We start from the raw sequence: 23,451 nt of genomic DNA, 5'->3' as shown, positions 1-23,451 counted from the left end.
AGGTGGCAATCCTTGGAGTGGGTCAAGTATCAGGTTTCCTTTTAGTTATAGTAATTTGCCTCTCTCTTTGCAAGATAATAAAAAATAATTCAAAGTTTAGGGGGAAACAAATCATACATTTCATTTATCATTTTTTCTATTTTTAAATAAGCAACCAACAACAAAGAAATGGAAGAATGCAAACAAAATAAATAGGAATCAGAACTACGTAAGAGTAAATACATGGGGACTACATCTCAGACATAGAGCACTAAGGGTTTGCTGTTTTTTAACTGTGTCTGTTAGCTTGGATTAAAAGGTTTCAGAAATGCTCTGTGTTCTCCTGTGGTGGTGGGTAAGGGTGTGAGAGAAGGTTTGTTAAAAGGTAAAGTTCTACTATGCTACCTCACTCTTTTCCTGCACTCCCGCTCTGGGGCAAAGATAGAATCAGAGTGATGGGATTTGTTGTGATGTAGTGATGGCAGTGTTTTCTGCCTGTCAGCAAAGGTGGTTCAGGCCTGCATGAACTCAGCAGCTTGCTAGGCCATAGCTATGGGGGTTTGAATAGTCCCATAGAAAAGTCCAGCGTAACCCACTGCTGACATAGGTGAACCTTTGGGCCTGAACGCAGAGCATCCTGCTTCACTGTCCATTATAGCCCTGAGCATGGTGGGCCCCTAGCATTACTAAAGAAGATTAAACTTGCTCTTGGACACACAGGGTGAAACTATTTTCAGATGCAGTGTGGAGTAATATTTGATGACGAGCCAAGGTACTGTACAGTGTCGTATCTCTCCTTCCTCCTCTGTTGCTGCCTTTGTAGGAGCGTCATGAATGAACTCCCTAAAATAATTCAGACATAGTGTTCCTCCAAGCTAACTGTAGCTCTGATGGCACAGTACTCTTGCCATTTCATATGAAAAGCTACTCTGGAAAAGTGTACTTTTTATGTTGCTTTGATTAGTTTTATTAGTATTACGCTGATATAAAAATGCATCTTTCGTTTATATTAATACCTGTGGTGGTTGAGAGGAGGGGCTTGGTGTTATACAACGTAATTAGAAATGATCTGTGTATATTATGCAGCCTAAGATCTAATCCTGCAAGATCTCAATTTGCACAACTCCCATGGGAGGATCATATATACAGGATTTGCAGAATGGAGCTCTTTCCTGAAGAGCTACCTGTATTCTTTTGTGTTTGTAAAGCCCTTAGTGACTTTTGGGTGCTATATAAATCATATCATATATCACACAACAGATACATGAGTTACCACACAACAGAATGTCATGCAGAAAACCAGAAATGTAAACCTAAGGTTAGAGAACAGAGTTTGCAGTTTATTGGCTCTATTTAATTGTGAATATTACACTACAGTGCTATCACGTCAGAGTGCGAATAGAGATTTGCGAAGACAATGTGCTGTGCACAAAACAACAGGAGGCTGCTGCCTGACTTTTTATTTTTTTATTTTTTAACTGTTGCAAAATGTTTACACAATACTTGGAGATAAGAGGCTGTATCTGATCACAATTGTACTAACGTAACTGAATGAGCATCACTATTCTCCTATATAAATATAACTGCAGACAAAGAATTGATTTTGAATAACATTGGCTGTGACTCAAGCTAATATGTAGTTATAAAAGGACAAGAGCAAGATATTTGTTATTTAGATTTTATAAACTGCCCATCTCAAACTCTAGGTGCATCTACAACGTGAAAAATGTGCCAGAATTTACACACTAAGGTTCTGATCCTGCAAACAGCTCTATTTGGCAGACCCCTCCATTCCACAGAGTGCCATTGAACTCAATGTTTTTCCATGTGGGGAGAGTCTTTGTGGAGCAGCTTGCAGGATCAGAGCCTAAGCAATTACCAACAGCAAATTCTTTCTCGTCCACCCAATACACTGGATTTATAATTTTTGCACCTAGCCCAACTCTTTCTCCAAAATATTTGGAGAATGGATGGTGAGTCCTGAATACTAACAGGAGTCTGGAACCAAATGGAGAAATAAGTTCCAAAAGTTGAAGTGTCTTCATTGAAAGTGCCCTGCTACCAGTGATGCCTTCCATTTAACCCAGGGGTGAGAGGAGTTGTTAGTTTAAGCTTTTTAGTTAATCTCAACTGCTGCTATGAAACCATATGGGGTTTAATGAGGATGAGTACCTGGCATTGGCCACTGTTGGAAGACAGGATACTGGGCTAGATGGACCATTGGTCTGACCCAGTATGGTCAGTCTTAGGAGAAAATGGCATCTTAATATGCACCTGGAGGTCAATGCAAATTGCAGAACACATGCAAAATGTGCTCCCTGCAAAAACACCATTAAACAATTAGGCACTGTGTTCTGCATCAGTTGGAGTTCCAGAGTGATCTTCAGGTACAACTCCACATGTAACAAATTGCAGCAATCCAGTACTGAGATGACAGGCACGGTGAGTCTTGAATCTGAAAGAAGTAGTTTAGGGATAGAGTGAGAGAACATGTGTGAAGAAAGTTGATATAGCACATTTGGGAGCCAACTGATTTAGAAAATAAATGTATAGTTAAAACCTGGTTAAAATGGATTTTAGGGGGTTTGAGGTGTTTTCCTTTTGTTTGTTATTTTCAGAGGCATATTTATTTTGTAACATTTCCCTCTAGTTTAACACTTTTCTAAATGTCAGAGTGGAAACTGTGACTAAGGTTGTAAAGTCTTTAACTACTTTGTAGGGGTGTTGCTTGAATGTGTAGTTGCCCCCCAATGGAATTAGCTTGTGTCTTATGTTCCTGCAGAAGATGCACAGTCCTAATTGGAAAGGATTCAAAAATTGAAAATGATTCAGAAAAGAGCTACAAGAATGATTTAAGGTCTGGAAAACATGCCTTATAAGTTATAACTTAAGACGTTCCATCTATTTTATTTATCCAAGATACGTTTAAGCGGTGACTTGATATTGGTCTACAAGTAAACAACATGGGGAAGAGATTTCCAACAGAGAGTCTTTAATCTGTCAGAAAAGTGCATAACCAGATCTAATGGTTGGAAGCTAAAGCTAGACAAATTCAGACTAGAAATAAAGTGCACATTTTGAACAGTGAGGGCAATTAACCATTGGAACAGCTTAGCTAGGGACATGGTGGATTCTCCATCATTTGAGTCTTTAAATCAAGACTGGATGTTTGTCTAAAAACATTATGATATAGTTCAAACAAAGGGTACGTGCTTGATGTAGAAATTACCGGATGAAGCTCTATGGCCTTCGTTATATAAGAGGTGATTATAGTGTTCCTGTGGCCTTAAAATCTATTAATTATTTGGGGAAAGAACATATTCTGGGGTCCACAACTTGGTGTCTGCTTAGTGATTGACGTTAACTAATCCTATACACACATTAAGCAACACATTCACCTTGTGCATACATGTACCGCCTCATCCCCATTTTACAGATGGAGAAACTGAGGGTATATCTGCAGTGCAGTGTAAGCCCAGGGTTAGTGGAACTCGAGTCAGCCGACCTTGTGTTTGTTAACCTAGTGTTTGAGTGTGTCTACTCATTTGTAACACCAGGTTAGGAATTGTTGAACCATGGGTCCCAGCATGGGGCTCCAATGTTTACACTGCATTATGCAGGCCCAAGTCCAACCACCGATATCCCAGACTTCCTAGCACCCTCCCAAAATGTGTCTGCTCTAGGCCTTTTGTTTATGGTACAGTGTGGGAAAACTTAACTGTTCACTAAATTTGACTGTCCAGAGGACAAAGAAAATCAGCCCAGGGAATTGTGGGATACTTTTGGCAGACTCTCAGAGCATAAATCCAGTGGAGCAGCATCTGCACTGTGACTCACTTTAGCTTTAACCCTATCCTGGATTGACTCAGACTTGGACCCTCCACCCCCATAGGGTCCAACCCATGGTGTAGTTTGTAGACAGAAGGGGGATTAGGCTTGATTTGTTTGTAGACAGAAGGGGGGATAGGCTTGAGCCTGAGTTTGAAACCTGCTCTCAGACTCAGAGAAGTGAAGCCACTTCCCCAAGATCGTACAGTGAGTCAGCAGCAGAACTAGAGTGCAGACTGTGGGTACGTCTGCACTGCAATTAAAAACCCGTGGCTGGCCCATGCCAACTGACTCGGGCTTGGGCTGAGGCTGCAGGGCTGTTAAATTGCAGTATAGACTTCCAGATTCAGCTGCAGCCCAAGCTCTGGGACCCTCCCCCTCACAAGGTCCTTGAACCCAGGCTCCAGCCCAAGATCGGAAGTCTACACTGCAATTAAATAGTCCCTTAGTCCGAGCCCAAGTAAGCTGGCACGGGTCAGCTGTGGGTGTCTAATTGCAGTGTAGACCTACCCTCAGGAGCTAATGGCTCCCAGTCCTGTACTCAGTCCACTCCACAATGCTGCTATACACCTCTACGAAGCTATAGCTATCTAATGCATATATCCCTCCCTTAGGATGAAACATGCATTTTGTTTCTGTGAAAGACTCAAGTGGCACTGGAGATGAAGCATAACCACAATCTTGTGGCTAGGTCATCCTAATGAGTAACTTTTTCTAACTTTCCTGGTAAGCTAGGAGGTGATGTAATACAACGTGTCATAAGAAGTATAGTGTAAGGTAGGGCTTTATGCAAAGCTGTATTTACTCAGAGATCTCGACAGAGTCTTAAGCAATGCTGCTACATGAGTCATAATAAGAACAGAACTAGATAGTTAATATACTTTCTCATTGGACAAATAAATGATTTGTAACAGACAAGTTTCTATCTTAAGTGGTCCCATCTTTAGGCATTGGAAATGTTTTTGGCTTGAAAGTTTGTATATTGGAGTTAGTTTGTTTGTCCAAGGAAGCGATTCACATATTTGCATTGTGTGCTTTTTCTTGAAGACCAATACAGATACTTTAAAAAAAAATTAAGCTTTTGCTTTTTGTATTTAAATTATACATTTATAAAGAGAAATTAAGAGAATCTAGGCCCTTTATTGCTTAACTCCTTCTCTGAATTCAGCCTAGGTGGGTAGCATCAGAAAGTACCTTCCTCTGAAGACTTTGAAGCTTTTGTGCAGTAAGTTAGTCATAGCATAGTTCCAAAGTTATCCTAAAACAAGCCACTGGAACTGATTGTTGATCTTAGCAAAGAAGCTGAGAACTGAATGGTCCCTAAGGCTAATCCTGCACACTCTTATGCACAAGCCTAACTTTACTCCCACAAGTAGCCCTACTAATTTCAGTGGACCCCCTCACAGTAGTAAAGCTGAGCACTTGCAGAAGTGTTTGCACGATCAGGACTTACGCCTGAAGTACACTTGCCCCCTTATTCTCTCTCCTTCCTGAAGCTGATACTCAAAATTGAGACATAATGGTGAAGTAGCATGCAGAGAAGGGGGCACTGCCTATGCCTTACTTGGGTTGTTGATAAATGTAGACTTTGGGCTCAGTTTGGAATCTTGCACCGTGATTAAATATTTTTTTCTACACAGATACATTTTGTCATCGGGAATAAATTATTCAGAACTCCTTGAGCGTTTTAGGTGTTGCTCTCTGACTTGCTGCTCTTGGGTTCAGTCTCTTATATAAGGTTTTCTCTTCCTATAATAAGCAATGTCTATTTCAGTCTTAATAGTTGCCAGCTGCTTGGAGAGGAATTCAAATCACAGTATTGTCAGGGATTAGAGGTGGGAGGATTTTTTTGACAATTAATATATTCACCACAAAATTGCATTTTTCGATCAGATGAAACTATTTGAGAATATGTGTCAAATTCAGCTAATAATTTAGGCCAAATAAAAACTGGAAAAAAAGTGAAACAATCCAAACAGTTTGTTTTGTCATTTTTGAAGGAAAACATTTTGAATGTGCTTCGAAACAACATTTGTTTACAAATTAAGCTAAATTTGTTTTAATAAATTGTAAAAAGAGTAAAACTAATCAAAGATGTAATATAACTAAATGAAAAAAAAGTGTGTCGGATTGAACAAAATGTTTACTTTGACCTAAAACATTTTTTGGTTCATTGGTTGGTTGGTTTGTTTCAGTGAGAAAAATCAAAAAAAATTCAGTTTTGATTCAACCATAAATGACTGTTTTGGTTTTTTCAGATTTTTCAATTCAGCCATCAAATCAAATAATCAATTATTCACTCAGCTCCAGTCAGAACCTACATTCCCTTTTCTTTTCTCTCCTGAAGGAAGTGTTCTGTTCTGGTGAAAAGGTTCTTATGATAATATTTGAAAGTCCCCTCACTTTCTCATCAGAGTATTTTTCTAGAGGCATGGTTGAGAAATCTTCCAAGCTTGGTTATTTTTTTAGTGATAATCCTTCAAAATTGGTAGGAATTTCAATTAATTCAGGGAAATTGTAGGTACCTCGAGGCAAATTAGAAGTGTAAAACATTTGTTTGAATTCCATTTATCTTCCCTGTGTAATCATTTAATTAAAAGGTTAATAGTTTCTTTGCCAGCAGGGGCTGATTACTTGAATTGTTAAACTACTTCCCAGTTTCTCTTTCAGCCATTTCCTAAAGCCATATGACAATAAAGACTGTGACCGCTGCTAAACAAGATGGAACAGTGATTAGATTTTATTAATGGTTGTTTACTGTTGAACATTTCAGCATATTAATAATACTTAGGGATTACAGAGCATTCTTCAAAGCACTTGACGATCATCCCCATTTTACAGATGGGAAACCTGAGAAACAGAGAGATGAAGTGAATTGCCAAGGACACAGTGACTCAGTAACAGAGATGGGAACGAACCCCAAGCTCCTAATTCCCAGTTCAATGTCTTATCCACAGTACCATCCTGCTTTTCTACAATGAGCGGTTATAGTGATTTCAATTTCACATTCCATTGTCTAGACATCTTATGTGAAGGGCCTGATCCTGAATTCTTTATTCACACAAAACCCCATTGTCAATCCCAATGTCAGTATTAAAACCTGGTGTTCAGGTCTGTTTCAACCCGTGCAGTTGGGGAAGGCACTCACGAAATATGCTTAGCCCTTAATCCACCTAATATATCCTTTCTGTTTAAAGAATCATAATACAAAAGATTTTTTGCACAAATAAAATATTGGGCATTTGGCCATTCAAGCAGTGGCATGCTCCTTCCATCCCCAGAAAGTTAATTTTCTGCCCACCTGATGCAAAGTTGAGGGGGAAAGCGATCAGCATAATTACCTATTATTTGTAGCTGCTCTGAGTGTATGCACCACTTCACTCAAGTAGATGTATCAAAGAACAAAGTCTCTGCTTCGAAGAAGTTATAACCTAAAAAGTACCAGTCAGGTACAAACAGTGACTTGTAGAGTACTATGTTAAACGTAAGCCACTAAAAAAATAAAGGAAAAGTTTAAAAAAAGGTAACCTCCATTCACAAGGTGTTTGTAACTCTGAGGCTCTACTGTAATAACAAAATTTCCTCCAGACCATGTTCATGGCACAGAGCAACACATTTTCCATGCTTATGACAGCATCAAAATCCTTACAAAGTCCTGCTGAGATTTTAAACTAATCCTGTTTCCTGGTCTCCCATCCAATTTAGAATATTGTAACATAATGGTAAATATTCTCAAACAGAGATTAGTATTTGATAGATGGATGTCAGCATCACATTACTACTGGTCATCCCTTGCTGGTTCTTAGTAGAAAGGCAAAGACTGAATGTGCCATAGCAGAAATGGCTTCTGATAGCTAGGAGCATGAGGTACTCATGACCAGAAGTATGGGGTAGTTTACACTCTATAAAATAGAGGGCTTCAGTTTCTAGAACAGGCAATACATTCTCTTTTCAGTAGAATTTTATGATCAGTCCTACAAATGAATGACTGCCTTGCAAAGCACATTAAGGGGACATGTCAGCTTAAAAATACGCATGTTTGAAATTTCAGTATTCTAAGAAACCCTTAGTATTCTAAGAAACACCCAAAATGACTGTAACTAGAAGAGATCAGAAAGTTCCAGTTTGAGCATTTGACAGCACACTGCATATTTTTCATATTTTTCCCATTTTGTATAGTCAGTCAGGTAGTCTGTTTTCCCCCAGTTATTCTATAGAGCAATAGTGAAGACAGAACACTTTAAAATGTGCTTGTAAAACCAGACTCTGGAGCTCCATCTACAATATCTCAAGCTACTTCTAACTCACTTTAAACCGAATAGGCTTCAAATTGATTTCAGCTTTAACTATCCACATCCATCAATAAATCTCCAAAGGCCCCTAACCTTGGAGGGAGAGGGGAGTTTCTAAGCTTCCTCCCTGCTTTCAAAGCCCAGGTATAGTTCAACTGTGTAGTGTCAGTTTACAATTCATTTTTGATTAAGTGCATCCAGTTTCCTCTTTTAAAAAATTCCCCTTCACACAAGAGTGGAAATTGTTCTTTGTGATTTTGCCTTTATTCTCCTACTTCTCAGTATGGCTATTCTCTTCCAGGCACAGCTGTTGTTTCTGTTATATATAAATCATTATAGAGCCTATTCCCCAAAAGGGAAAGAAACTCAAGATTTTCAAAAGATCACAAATGGAAGTGAGTCATTGTTAGACACTTTTTAAAATCTCTACTAATGTCCAGGGTCAATAATAGGATTAGTTTAGCTACAGGTTGTGAGTGTGAGATCACAGTTTCTTTCTGCCAGTACTTACCAGCTTTTGCTCTAGAATTTTCTCTGATTTATGCTGTTGCTTCTCCAAGAAGTGGCCTTGGTTATCTGAGCAAAGTGCTGTTACAGACTCTGGCCTTTATATTCAGCACAATGTTCAACATTGCTGGAAGCTAGAGAATTTTAATAAAAATAAATCCCTTTTGCAATGTGCTGGATATCTATCCTTATTAATAATATCCACCACTCATTGGGTCCAGTTTGATAAACATGATGAGACTGCAATATCTTTGTTGGAAATGTACACTGATACAGTTACAGAGTCATCTAATGCCTTCCATGCATGGAACTCCAATTGAGTCAACTGGAGATCAATGCACAGAGGGCTTGCAGAATCAAGCCTACGATAGATTGTAGTAAATAAGTGACCTGGGGTTACAAAAGGAAAGGCTAGAGCACCCAAGGGAGATAAGTCCATGCACTGAATTTATATTACAGAGCTTGTGGGTTCTGAGCATGGTAAATGTTGTGTAGCGGAAGTGGGGAGGTGAAGGGGTCAGTGAGCTCCCAAGGAAAGGAGACCTCCAGCATGAGGAGAAAAAGGCACCGTTCTCAGCAAAAGAGGATTTTCCCTTAAAAGCTATTTTTATATATATTTAACTATTAAATAGTAAAAATGTTTTTTAGCCATTTAAACCCATGGGCTCAAATCGCGAGGTCTTTACAAAGTTGCATAGTTCAGCAACAGGGTGGTGAACGAGATAAGATGGGGAAGCAGATAATTTTTTATCAATATTATGCTCATTTCAGAAATAGTAATCATTATCCCAGGCAGACACAGATAAAAGTACAGCCTTTGTAAAGTAGGACTCAGACACAATACTACTGTCAAGCCTAAGGCAGGACTTAGTGTGCACACTCTGGTTTTTAGTCTGCCTCCATCTGCAGACAAACTGATATTGCCAAAGGGGAATTCAGTTTTGCTGGACTCTTGATCTGAGGAGGAGTGCAGTGCCTGAGAGGACAGAGTGGCATGGTAATAGTCCTGTCTAAAAGAGGGACTGGGCTGACTGACCAAAGACAGGGTGATCAATAGGGGTGTGATACAGAAGAATCGTGGCATAATTTAGATGTAAAAACTAAGAGACACAACCATAAAATACAATTGATCTTTTAATCCAGACAGAGTGGAATAAAAAAATGGGGAAATTGCAGACTTTGGATTTCAATGATGCAATATGAAAAATAGAAACTGAAACTGAGTGTTCCTATTCAATCTTTCTTGTAATCATAAAATGAGGGGACATCCCGTGAAACTGACATGCAAACATAAAAAAGTAGAAAAGAAAACACAAACATATAATTAATCTGCCAAATTCCTGACACAATAAATTATTGTGGTTAGAGAGATTAGTAAAAACAAACAGCAAAAAACCATTTATATGACTAATGAGAGCATCCTCAGTTAAATAAGTTAGGATAAAAATGTATAACAGATATAAAGCTTCATGCTTCCAGTCATAAGCCAACCTCTCACTTACTAGTTTTAGGAAGGAACTTCTCCTATGGGCAAAGTCTTACATAATTGTCCATTATGCAGTTTCTTCCACTTTTTTCTTATATATCTGGTACTGGGAACTCTCAGATTGTAGATTTTTATCTTCTGCTGCTAGAAAGACTAGTCCAGTATGGCAGTTTGTATGTTCCTACATTTGGGCATGTGGAGAGACATGCGTGATCCAAAAGCTGGAGTCAAATAACAGCTCGTGTGTTATCTGGGTTGAAGATCCAGTATGTATATACACCACAAGTTTGATTCCTTAGTGATTTGTCAGGCATTGGCTTGGAGCATTACCAGGAGAAATTTGCCGGCATTTCTTTGTTGACTGCCAGTAAGTATACTGTGGGTCTGATCCTGAAAGGTACTGAATGGCTCTCTAGTTCCTGCAGCTTCCATTGAAGTCAACAGGACTTACAGGTTCTCCGGTCTTCTCAGAACCGTTCCTTATATGTCACACAGGAACAATAGAGAAATTGAATAGATTTTTGCGTGCCTGAAGAAGATCTCACACCACGATAAGGGTCAGCCAAGATATTTGATAGGAACTATATAGCTGGGTTTTGGAAAGAGTACAGGTTTTTATATGTGGTTGGGAAGACAGTGGGTTGCTGTATGCCATGGGAAAGTGTGTCCAGCAATGTTTGTGGGATGGGTACATCCTGTAAATGAACAATAACTTTTGTGCTGATACCACTGGAGGATTTTATATTGCATGTAGCAAATATTAGTAATACCTGTTTATTTAGGAAACCAATTAAAATATTTTTTTCTTCCAAAACCAAAAGTTGCACAAGCCTGAAACAAGCATGGGTTGAGGAAGTTGTATATTGTGCATTTACCTAGATACTAATTTTGAAATGGTCTGTTCTTATTTTGAAATTGCCTTTCCTTGCATCTTTGCCATATCTTGTCTACTGTTGCAAGACCAGGTCACAGAGGGGAAAGATAAGTTTAGATTAAAATAAAAATTGGAGCCCTCCTTGACAGTGTAATTTAACAGTACTATATTGTGGAGCTAAATGTGGGTAACTCTTTCTGTTACCTCCACTTAGGACAAAGTTGAATAATCACCTTGGCTGTTCTGATTGCTTCCTGACCCACAAACAATCTGAAGGGCTGAGAGTACCAAGCAGGGAAAAGGCTGACTACCAGAAAGTTTACCTTCAAAAGGTCAAATGCTTTTGAGAGTCTCTGTAACTAGAGGCTATTCAGGAACTTTAGTATAATCTAAGGAGAGGAGCAAGAGGAAATCTGATGAAAGTACAGTAACATAATGAATGGTGCGGAGAAGGCCTGATGAGTGCACCTATTTACTTTGCACCTCATCAGCAGAACAAGAGGACACTTGAAGTTAAAAGGCAACCCATTTTAAAATGGAAAAGATATTGCATATAAAAATGACAAACAGCATAAAGAAGAACACCGTGATCTCCTATTTATCATGTCCCTAATACTAGAGTAAGAGAGTACTCAAAGTTAAAAGGCAACAATTTTTACAAGACAATAATTAATCAACTTGAGCTCTCACTGCTGCACAATATGGTTGAGGCAAATAGCTTAGTAATTTTCTACTAAGGCTTAGATATAGGAATCAGAATCACGTAGTAGTTAGGTTAATTCTGCTAAAATTGCAAGGACATAGGCCCATCATCCACTTGTATTAAAAAGAAATTTCCTCCTATAATATAGTGTTATACTATTACTTGTGTAGAAGATAGGAATTATGCCTTTCAGTGAGGCATCCAGCAGTAGACACTGTTTGAGACAGGATACTGAACTAGATAAACCCAGGAGATCAGTTGATTCAGGTTCTCTGCCCCCCTCCCTGACCATCACTTTGGATGTTGAGTCTGATCCAAAGCTCACTGAAGTCACTGGAAAGACTCCAGTGGTTTAAACCAGGCCCTTTGTGGACTGTTACCGTCCGACTTTCGGTTCACAGCAGAGGTTGTAGGTAGCTTGCATAGGCTATAATCCCTGTCTAGGAGACCTAGCCAGCACCAGAGGCCTACTACCAGCTGCCTGCAGTAAAATTAGGGACCGAAATAGCAGCTAGCTTCCCATATACTTCTCTCACTGCAAATTAGCTAGAGGAACAACATTACTGCAGTGGCTTTGTTTGTTTTAAAACTTCACTTACAGTAAAAACTGTGAGTAATCTTCCTGCTATCTCTCTATGGAAAAGGTCCTTTTGACAGTAATGCAAGTGAAGTCTTTCATCCCGCAGCAGGAAGTACAGTATGAAAGAAGTGTATTTTTATATCTTTCTAAAATATTGTAGTATTATAAGAAAATCATAAAAAGAGTGCCGTTCCCAGGTGTACTGCACTAGCTGAGGGTACAGATACAGTGTTTAAACCAAAAAATGAAGTCACATTCACTTTCTAGAATAGGCTGCTGATACTTCCTTGGCCTATATGTCATAGGTCATATGTTACTTTTAGGAGTGGGAACATTATTGTCCTGCGTTCTTACTACCAGGGTTTGTAGAGCAAAGGAGCCTGTTGGGTCAGTACACTGGCTCCTGTCAGGTCATGGGGTCAACTCAAAACTCTCTGGCTGATTTTGGGAGCAGCAGTGGATAGATCCAAAGAAATCCCTGTCTATTCTTCTTTGAACTATTTGCAGTGAAGCAGGCTGGTAGGTTGTGCCTGGGACCATAGGCTGCAGAGTTGTCATTCCAATTGGACTCCCAAACTAAAGGATGATGATTGTGACATGTAGGGTCAGAGATTTTGTATGCAGAAATATGGGATTATCTTTATGGGTCTAGCTAGAATATAGAGGACTATGTAGGTGAAAGAAGAAGAAAAAGGGTAGTGTGGCAGTGATTCTGGAATAAGATAAGTGGCTACAGAGCATGTGATTTCTGTCATTCCACATCCCTCCTGGTTTTATTCTCACAGAAAAAAGAAGAATGGACAGGAAAAGCAGCCAGAGGCCTCTCTCAGTGACCGGTACCGAATTATTAGCCCAACATTCAAGTATAATATGGACTACAGGAACGTTGGCAAATGTATTATTATAAACAACAAAAATTTTGAGAACCAAACAGGTATTTCTTGTACTTTTCTCGCACTTTAAATTGTTTCGCACTCTTTGCATTAACATTCTTCACAGTGGTTTTAACCTCAGTTGATCAACAAGTCAACTTCCTCCACACCCTCTTAAAAAAAAAAAAAAAAAGCATGGAACTTTGATAAATATTTTTTCTCGGTTGGGAAATTGCTGTAACCATTTCTCTGTCTACTCACCATTGATTCCTGATATTTAACATTTAGCCATACAGTAGTGCCCAGAGACCCCCCTTTTGCTAGGGACTGTCGTTCATGTCTCAAAGAACGTACCAGCTGGCTTTACCAATTTATTCTGTGCAACAGGCTTCAATGTTATGTTGATAAAATTTGAACTTTTTCTCATGCCCTCCAGCCTGAATTATAACTTCCCCAAGCCATCACTATGGACCAGTGCTCTATTCACACTACTGACAGGCGGAAAATCCAAATGGTGCAGTATGTCGGTCTTCCTAATATAGTCTGGAGAATTTTCCCTCCCCCTTGCCTGGTTTATGCTGCAGCGTGGGTGTCACATCTTCAGAAAACAAAACCAAATTGGTTTATTCGTATATACAAGAGGGCAAGTGATATTATTAACGTTTGTATTGTGATAGTGCCTCGCAGCTTCATCCAGATCAGAACATTTTTTCCTAAGCATTGCATAAACGTAGTAAATGGAATTGGCTGCCTCAGAGAACTTCTATCGGTTTCTTTTGTATGGGAGCTGTTGGGGATTTCTGGCCGATGAGGGAGGAAGGTTGAGGACATGGGGACAACTAAATTAAGGTTGCTGTTGAAACCTTAACTACAATTTTTCTGATGTCAAAGCATGTTGTGGTTTTTGTTTGTATTTAACTAGAACGGGTCTTTTAAAAAGACTAAGTACTCTCTCATTGTTCTTATCTTGGAATGCTGCATACATGAGTCGTACTGCCTAACCACAACAGAGATAGGTAAGGCCTACTGTACCAGATATTCAGCACTTTGCAGGACCAGGCCCATTTTAACATTGAACTTTACATTATTTTAAATGGAAGCCAAAAATCTTACAGGTTGATCTGAAGGCAATGGGGTTATTTGTGAACGTTTGTTTCAAAATCACATTGCCACATTATTTTCTAAGCTGGCCAGTAAATTATAAACCTAGAAAGTTACCTGTGAACATTCAAGTTATTTGCGTTTTTTTATGTGTAGTCAGCTGTATTCTTCTTTATTTTCTGCCAGGTATGGGTACACGCAATGGCACTGATAAAGATGCTGGAGAGCTTTCTAAATGTTTTAGAAGCTTAGGATTTGAGGTTGTCACATACAATGATCGAAGCTGTGATGATATGGTGAAATTACTCAAACAAGGTAACAGTTCATGTTCCTCAAGGTGATGTACTTTTCCATATAATAAAGACTTGAGATCAAAACAAACTGAAGCTTTCCTGTTTTTCCCCCTTAATTCAGGGCTATTGTATTTCCTTGTTTACTCACTGAGAAAACGGTCTATGTCCACATGCGTTGCCTGCCCGGATCTTGGGTCTGGTACAGAGCTCAGTCCCTGCTCTCCGAATACTCTCCTAGTTATCCAAAAGTGGGTTATGTCTCCCCTCACCTGCAATCAGTAGCACTGAAAAATTCCCACTTTTCTGAACAAATTCCATGTTTCCTGTTGGAGTTGCATAGTGGGTCCCACTGTACATCCAGCCCTGCAAGGATGTGCTGTTTATAGTTCTTTCATTTATGTTCAATGTAATGTGGTTTTCTTTGTGCTGAGAAAAACTTGTTTGATTTGCAGCTGCGGATGAGAACCACAAGGATGCTGCTTGTTTTGCCTGTATCTTTTTAAGCCATGGGGAAGAGGGCCTCATTTATGGGACTGATGGAGCTATGCCAATCAAGGAACTGACCACACTCTTCAGAGGAGACAAGTGTAAAACTCTGATAGGCAAACCCAAATTATTTTTCATCCAGGTAACAAGCTGACGAAGTAGATACTGCTGTGAGGAAAAATGTTACCAGTGGTTTCCTACTGTATGGTGGCACTGTATGTTAACTTACTGAATTTTACAAAGATGTTTGACCAGCAAATCATAGATTGGGGTAGCTGGCTATAGACGTTGTGGATTTGACCATATATATACCATGTATATAATACAAATGTGTAAAAACATACATGTTTCTATTGTAACTCTCTCCTCCCACCTCTTGTATGTTGCTTCTCTTCCTAGATGATAATGAAAGCTCTTCAGGCAAGAAGGATTATCTTCCTGGGTGTGTAGGCAAAGCCGAGCATATTGAAGATCCTACCCAAATACAGATAATATTATTGTCCCAGTTTCTCTGAACACAGGCTGTTCCTACACACTGTTGCATTCTATCAGGAGAACTCTGTACATGCACTTTTTTTCCTCCCTAGATGCATGCAATTATTATAGTGTATTATTACATTATACATACAATTAATGTTTTACTTAAACTTGTCATGGACCTGTTGTGCTGGAGAAAAGTGCCCAGTTAACAGCCCAGGTGACTGAAGCCCCCTATTTATCCATTTAACATATACATTTTGGGGTGGCAGCAGGAGTGAAAATTCCTCTAAGCCATTCCACCATCTTCCCTCAATCCTGTTGTGAAGGGTCCCTTTTCAGGGTAAGAAGTACAGCATTTCAGATTCTTTGGCCCTCTGCAGATTGCCAGCTAGAATGTCAAAATGACGCTTGTGAAGTGTACAGTTTCCCATTAGAAACAACCAACTGCTTCCATATAGGCCCACCAAACAGCTATCAGATGGTGACAGCTTTCAATCAAAGCTTTTCATCAAGAGGTGAAACATACTTGTCTGGAGTTTGTTCCAACACGTCACCTCACCAAGTAGCATAACTAAAGAGAAAGTGAGGACTGAAGGAAGGGATGGGTGGACAATATTTAAAAAAAGAAGATATTTGGGATCTGTAATTGTATAAATGTTAAAAATGCACTTGAACTCCAGTGGTAAGGTAGTGAATGACTTTGGTACTAAGAAGAACATATAATTTGATACTGCACTGTTACAAGAAAATGAAATGTTACTGTGCAATGTAATTTATGGACATAACTGATCATCCACTCAAACTAATAAACTAGTAGACTAGCAAAATTGGTCATGGTTTAAAATGTTAGCGAACACATTTTAACTAACACAGTTTTAAACGGGATTCAGTACTTTGTGTAGATAAAGATATGTCATGTTTAAAAATGCATTACTAGTTGTGGTCAACCCCAGGCTCCCTCTAAAGTTCAGTATGATCAACTGACACATTTTCTAACAAGACTTTCCCTATCTCTATTAGGGGCAAAGTCACTTTTAAAATAGTTTCAGTTAAATCACACTAACAAGCAAGTTTTAAAACATGACCAATTTTCCCATTGTAGACAAGCTCTCCTTGTCTTTACCGCGGTTTCAGGCATGCAGAGGTTCTGAATTTGATGAAGGGATGCAGACAGATTCTGGATCTGCAGATGACACTGCGGTAACAGATGCCAATCCCAGATACAAGATTCCAGTAGAAGCAGATTTTCTGTTTGCGTATTCCACAGTGCCAGGTAAGAAATGGGAGAGACAGGCTGACAGCCGTATGAAATTGCATTGGCAATTAGGCATGCATTTTTGTACCTAAACTTTAGAAATTCAGCCCTTAAGTATGGATAAGTAAATGTAAAAGAAATTGAATATTTTGGGACAAAATCATTTGCCTGTTTTAAATGTATTTTCTTGTAATTTTACAAGAATGGTATCTTCTTCATTTTATTATGAAAAGGATAGTAAATAGAAGTGCCAGATTGGTTTTCTCTGCCTTTCAGTACTTCATATACCTCTGTTATCCTGCTCTTCTTTTTCAACCAAAAATAAGTGTTATTAAAGAAAAAATATTGTGTGTGTGTATAGTGCTCTGGGAATACAAATTATGATGTTGGTGGAGGAAAAAGTTAAATATAAAGTTCTCAGTTAGAATAAAGAATACAAAGTTGGAAATGAAGTTGTGGCCATGAAGATTTCTATAAAGGAAAATTGCCCTAAATACGCGCTGAAGTTTACTTGACAAGGAAGAATGTTCTAGTGGCCTGACCATGAGCACCAAAGTCAATAACTCCTGAATTCTAGACCAAGCTATCTTGAGGACACACTGTGCAACATTGGGCAAATCATAAACTCCTCAGGTCAGACCTGCACCCCCACTTTGCCCCATTTACATTGGATAAAAGGGCTGGAGTGGCATAAAGGGGGCTCTGAAAGCTCCGGATTCAGTTAGGGGAGAATTCTTTGGCACAGGTATTCTGGAAGAGATCTGTCAGGCTGTGTTCTGAACACCCTTTGCAAGTCCTGGCATAGTGGCATGCCCTGGTAAGGCTGCAGTATGTAGCATATCCTCAGATGCACAGCACAGAATCTATCCTTGAAGTCAGTTTCCCCATTGATAAAATGGTAATAGTGATACCTCAGTTGGGTAATGTGAGGATTCATTAATTATACACACTACCTTGATGATGTAGAATGTGTTGTATAACGGTTAAGAATTATTAGCTTCTTTTCTAAATTGTTTCAGAAGTGGGTCACAACATAAGAACATGAAAATGGCCATAGTGGGTCAGAGCAGTGGTCCATCTAGTCCAACATCCTGTCTTCCAACAGTGGCTGGTGCCAGATGCTTCAGAGGGAATGAGCAGAACAGGGCAGATTATCAAGTGATCCATCCTCTCTTCCAGTCATAGCTTCTGGGAGTCAGAGGTTTAGTGACACCCTAAAGAGCATATGGTTGCATCCCTGACCATTTGTGCTAATAGCCGTTGATGGACCTATCCTCCGTGAACTTATCTAATTCTTGTGTGAACCCAAAGTCTCATTCCTCCATATATGCTAATAAGAGAGGAAAGTTAATCCATATTTTTCTTCTCTCTCTTTCCTTGTAGGTTATTATTCCTGGAGGAACCCAGGGAGAGGCTCATGGTTTGTGCAGTCTCTGTGCTGCATACTAAATGAGCATGGGAAACAACTTGAAATAATGCAGATCCTCACGAGGGTCAACTACATGGTGGCCATAAATTTTGAGTCACAGTCGGATGACCCACGCTTCAGTGAGAAGAAGCAGATACCCTGTGTGGTGTCCATGCTTACGAAAGAACTTTACTTCTGAAAGCATATTCAACGGGTTGATATCAGGGCACACTTACCCCCCACCCCCTGGGAGATTTGATTGTACAATCAGTCAGCAGTTGGAAGGCAGCATAGGGAGAGTACAAATTGCATTGGGATGTGGAAAGTGATTTATTTTTGCTGCTTAATTTTTCAGACATTGATATTTAAAATCCAGAAATATGGTGATTGTGTATAAAAGTGCCTTTTTGCAAATCTCCCAACACTACCTCCTTTGGAAATAAAATGTTCTTGTAAAGTTTAGGAAATACTTGAGCAATATCTTTTTCCAAGATGGAAAAGCTGCCGTGTACTGACATTCAGATTCTTGTTGAGTAATCATTATTTCTCTTGACTGCATTACCTTTCATGCATTCTGTCCAAAGCTAAATAATTGGATATTGAAGATGCATTGTAACTCAACAATTAAACAAAATAAATTTTTCAGTGCAGAGAAGTTAAGCAATTCCAGAAATCAGTATGTAAAACTTCTCCATTAAATACTAGCAAAATAAATTCTGGGAATCCCTCATTTCCTCCATAAAATTACCGCTCTTCAGAACAATGGCTCCTTCCCTGAAATCTTCCTAGAGCAACACCCTTATGCACCATTTTGTATTATGGGTTATGTCCTTAAAAATCTAGCCCATACTTGGGCTGGGGTTTCTGATCTCATATAAAAATAAAGAATAGTGACAGTTTGAGCTATCCTTGTTTTACAGTGCTCTAAAATTTACTTATGACAAGTCTGAAACAAGGCAGGTAAATAAAGAGTCAACATCTATAGAGAGGTAGCTAAATGGAAATGTTATGTTAATGTGACAGAGATTTTCATCCAATTTTCTTATCACACACGTAGATATTTACTTTGCAAACTACGTTTAAAAGATAGAGCAATCTGAAACAATGAAATTACTGATTTTTTGCTTACAAGTTATTCAGAATAGAAAAAGTTGTTGTTCAGAATTAATTTTAAACCAACAAAGAATCAATTAGTAGGTTTTATTTTAAAACATGGAATTTTATTGTTGAATAGAAAAAATAATGTTCTTCAGTACTGTGATTATTTAGGTTCCATTATGCATAGATTGTTTACCTTGCTATGCAGTACTTTCATTCTTCAGGCCTTTTTACCTACTATGTTGTCTTGCTTTTTCCTTTTGGAACTGAGCCAGCAAATGCTTGTGTTCCTCTTTAATATGATCTCATGAATATTCAGTAGCTATCCCAAAAAAGTGGAGCTAACCAATTGTTCACGTAAGTGGTAGTGGGTGAAGTATTCTTTCTTTTCCTAATCAAAATGTATGGTATGGTTCCTTGAAAACTTCTAGAAATATGTGTATCATTAGTGCCAAATTACCAAATTTGTAAGTTAAATCTATTTTCTTCCTGTTATTGTGACAAAATGAGGCACTTTTTTTCTTAAATCAAATCTCCATGTCTGTTAATTATATAAATGAATATTTTGTGGAAAACTTGATCAGTAAAGAATTTTTTTAAATTTCCTGCAAACGTCTAGTTGTGTGTCATTTAAAATGGTAATGCAGAATGCAATCAAAATACATCCAAAAGCTCTCTTCAGCAGAGATGATAAATCTTTTGTGCCCTTGCCCAGAGGAGCTTTCCTGCCATACCATGGAAGCATTTTGGAAGTGCTGGCTGCTCTCTGTGGTTTGATTCGGTGGGCCGTATCCTCAATTGAAATAAATCAGCATAGTGCAAATGTACTTCTGTGGAGCTATGCTCATTTACACCAACTGAAGATCTGGCCGTTGATGAGCAGACAAACTAATGTTATGACCTGGTGATTAATCTAGCTAAAAGTTGAATTCATCATTTGATGGAACTAGTTGACGAGCGTTTCTATTTAATTCCCGTTACCTAGATTCTTGACATTAGGGACCTGCCTCTGTTTAATCAAGAGAAACATGTCTTACTAGCAACATTTTCAGTATTTATTTTTCTAGAGTTTTTCCATGCTCATCATAGACTGTTAGTAACTGGTTTACGGAGATTTCGCCTGCTTCTAGATTCCTCTTACAATGTTCTGTCTCAAAGGCTCCTGAATTGGATATACTATAGGTGCAGAACCACAAAATGCTGTGAAACCCCTACAATCCACCTCTATTGAACAAGGATTTCTTCTGCCTATGCCGTTTGGGAACTACAAAAAGGCACCAAGAGACACAGCTAGCTTTGAGGATTTAAAGCTTTTAAAATAATGCTGAAAACTATAATAATTTTACTTAACATCCTTTTAAGCAGAAGTTCTTCTCTCTTCTGCTCCAGTGTCGTTGGTCAAGAGTGGTAGACAGTGATATTGAAATAAAAGAGAGAACAACTATGGAAAACATTTCAAGCAATATCATTAGTTGGTAGGGGTGAAATTCTTATGTGGAGGGGCATGCAAGGCCCTCTACACCACTCAGACCTGCTCAGCGTAGAGTTAGGTCTCTGAATAGCTGTGGAGGGGTGCCTGTGCGTCCCCAGCATGCTGTGGAGTTGGTCTCCAGGCCAAACCATGTGGGGCTAGTGAGGAAAGCCAGTTTGGAGTTCGATGGGATGAGGATTTTGCATCAGCTGGTTCTACATAAGAGCAACTAAAGCTGCTAGCCATTCTTTGCCAACATCCCTGGAGTGATCTGAAGTTAGATACCAGTGAGGAGAGTTTCGGAATTCCTGGTGAGTAGAGGAAATGGCAGCTATCAGCTAAGGAGGAAAGCAATCGAGTTGTGTTGTTGTGAGGGGGCTTGAATCACCCCATTGTTCTCTGCTGAGAACTGTTAACCTGGCACTCACAACATTAGTGAGACAGTTTTGCTGTTAAACCAAGGGTGAGGTGGAAAGGGATGATGCAACCAAATTCCTTTCTCATTTAGGCCCTGATCCAAAGGTCACTGAAGTCAATGCCTTTGCTTCAAGCCATAATATAAACACATTACTAGCTTTTATTTCCTTCACCCCCTTTAAAGAAAGACTGGACATTTTTCCTTAAGAACTTGGCATTTTCTCTTGGGGAAATCCAAGTTTGAGAGGAAACCCAGGGACAAATTATGTGGGCAGGAGATAGGACAACTTCCTGGATTAAAATCTGTGTTCCACTCCTCTGAAAACCCCTTTGAGTATATTTATTGTGCTATTTTGGGGACTGCATGTATGTTTCTCTGCATGGGAGGTTTGTTGTCCTTTCTGCTCTATTCAGGTACTTATATGTTTCTCACCTCTATAGCATTATCGAGCATAGCAAGAGTATGTGCTGCTATACAAAGAAAGAAAGAGACAAAGGCTCAGCCCTAAGCATTTTTCACTCCAGTTCCAGCAAATACAATATACAGATAAAAGATCCAACCTACAATGTGGGCAGATAATGCCAGAGAGGAGGTTGTCTTTGGAAAGTTATCCAAAAGAAAAGGATTTTTTGGTGGAATTTGAAGAAAGAGAGGGGCTTCTTGACCTAGCTCCATCACTCTGCCTGAACGGTGCAAAAGTAGCCAATCAAGAGAAAAGAATCTGACCCAATATCTTTAATTAGCTGGCTGATTGGTAATGAGCCACAGAGCATTTTGGTAGAGATACTCTATTTAACAAGTCTTTTGGTGACCTCTGTGAGGTCTGAGTTGGACCTAAAGTCTGAGCTAGTGACCTCTGTGAAATGAGTTTTTGGACAACCTGGTGACAAAACTCATTACAACACCCCTGTTGGATGTCTCAGCAGAGAAGCCAATGGATGGGCATGGGACATTCTCTGATGTGGCGTCGCTGTGTCAGGATGAAAATGTATTGACAGGGTAGTGTAGGGAAGGCTGCACAGTGTCTCTGCTTGTTCAATTTCAAGGGCTGTACATTCGGTTCTAAATTTTAATGTCAAACTCCTAAATGTTTGCTGGGTTGTAAGTTAACGTTATCTATAAAGAATAAGAGAGGATGCAAAATATCAGGCCCATGCTGAGGAAAAATATGGACCAAAAGGAAAGCTGAAACAAGAATACAAGGTTGGTGTTGTTTTTCTTCTGTGTAGAAGACATTTATGGCTAAATCAAGCATGTGTATTTGTTTTTAATCAATCAACCTATATTAATCTCCTGGATTTCCCCTTTTTGAACAATTTGTCATCCAACTAACCTGCTATGGTAAAATGTGCCATACAGTGAAAGCTTGGGAATTTCCTTGTGTGTCATATTTCACACTGTTTATGTTTAGCAGACTGTATAAGTAGGTAATAGCAGTGCAGGGCAGGCGCACAGAACAGTGTGGTTGGGAGACTGATACAGTAGGTCGGTGAACATATAAAGGTGCATGTCTCTAAGATAATCTGCACATTAGACACCCGTTGCCTGTAAGTACTAATACAGCTTGTTTGTCTTTCCTAATGTTATGTGTGAAGTTTTAAGAATAACCTAATAATAATTCATTTGTAGACTTCATTTGCATTTTAACTAAAGATTGTTAAAGGCTGAAAGGAATCAAATCTCTTGATACAAAAGCCTGAGAAGGTAGAATCATGAAATTGCCATTGTCTGCCCTGAATGAGATCTTTGTTGTTTAAAAGGGGGTTTCCTTCCCCCCCCACTAAATGAAAGAAAATGATTAAACTCTGGCTTACAAAATATCGATCGAGATAACGTGGATGACTAAGAGCCTATTGTAATTTAGTTTCTTTTGTCTTTCTACCCACGTATCTTGACCTTTACTCAAATTTAATTGAGTCTTTTTTTCTGCTCCCTGAGCAGACTCGTGGAATGTTGTGTTTGTGAATGCGATAGCATTTCAGAGTTCTGAGGTCTTTATTCATCAGGCTTTAAAGAGCTTTTATATGCCTTTCGTTGAAACAAAAGGAGCGTCACAGTAATATTAAAACTAAGAGAGAGCGTGCAAGTGGCTATACGTTAATTATTTTTTCAACGTTTTTATTTGTAGTTTTTAAAGGGCAATGGAGGAAAACCTTACGCAGTAAATTTTATAACAGATACGCCACAATAGCATTTCTACTACAGAACCCTCTCATAAGGCAATAATGCAAATGTTTCCACAATGAAGAAAAAGTACAAATTCTCTATAGAGGGAATGGCAGTACCACCTGAAATAGCAGCCACATGACTCAGCTGCTTA

The 23,451-nt window shown here is 39.0% G+C and overlaps 1 protein-coding gene across 2 annotated transcripts in view; it reads left to right on the top strand.

The window, feature by feature from the left end:
- CASP7 (caspase 7) overlaps nucleotides 1-19,848 on the top strand; it is a 31,438-nt gene extending 11,590 nt beyond the window's left edge. For both annotated transcript variants that reach the window (XM_067537164.1, XM_067537165.1), the window contains exons 3-7: nucleotides 13,035-13,183; nucleotides 14,409-14,537; nucleotides 14,968-15,143; nucleotides 16,616-16,754; nucleotides 18,120-19,848. In XM_067537164.1, coding sequence (XP_067393265.1) covers nucleotides 13,035-13,183; nucleotides 14,409-14,537; nucleotides 14,968-15,143; nucleotides 16,616-16,754; nucleotides 18,120-18,343 — 817 coding nt within the window. In that variant the 3' untranslated portion in view covers nucleotides 18,344-19,848. The remainder of the gene's footprint in view (nucleotides 1-13,034; nucleotides 13,184-14,408; nucleotides 14,538-14,967; nucleotides 15,144-16,615; nucleotides 16,755-18,119) is intronic.
- The last annotated feature ends 3,603 nt before the right edge of the window (nucleotides 19,849-23,451 follow it).

The sequence above is a fragment of the Emydura macquarii genome, unplaced genomic scaffold (assembly GCF_026122565.2).
Source record: "Emydura macquarii macquarii isolate MOO-44397 ecotype Brisbane River unplaced genomic scaffold, CSIRO-AGI_Emac_v2 contig_3692, whole genome shotgun sequence".
In the NCBI taxonomy this organism is placed as follows: domain Eukaryota; kingdom Metazoa; phylum Chordata; order Testudines; family Chelidae; genus Emydura; species Emydura macquarii.
Note: the sequence above shows the minus strand (reverse complement) of the source record. Positions and strands in the feature narration are given on the sequence as shown.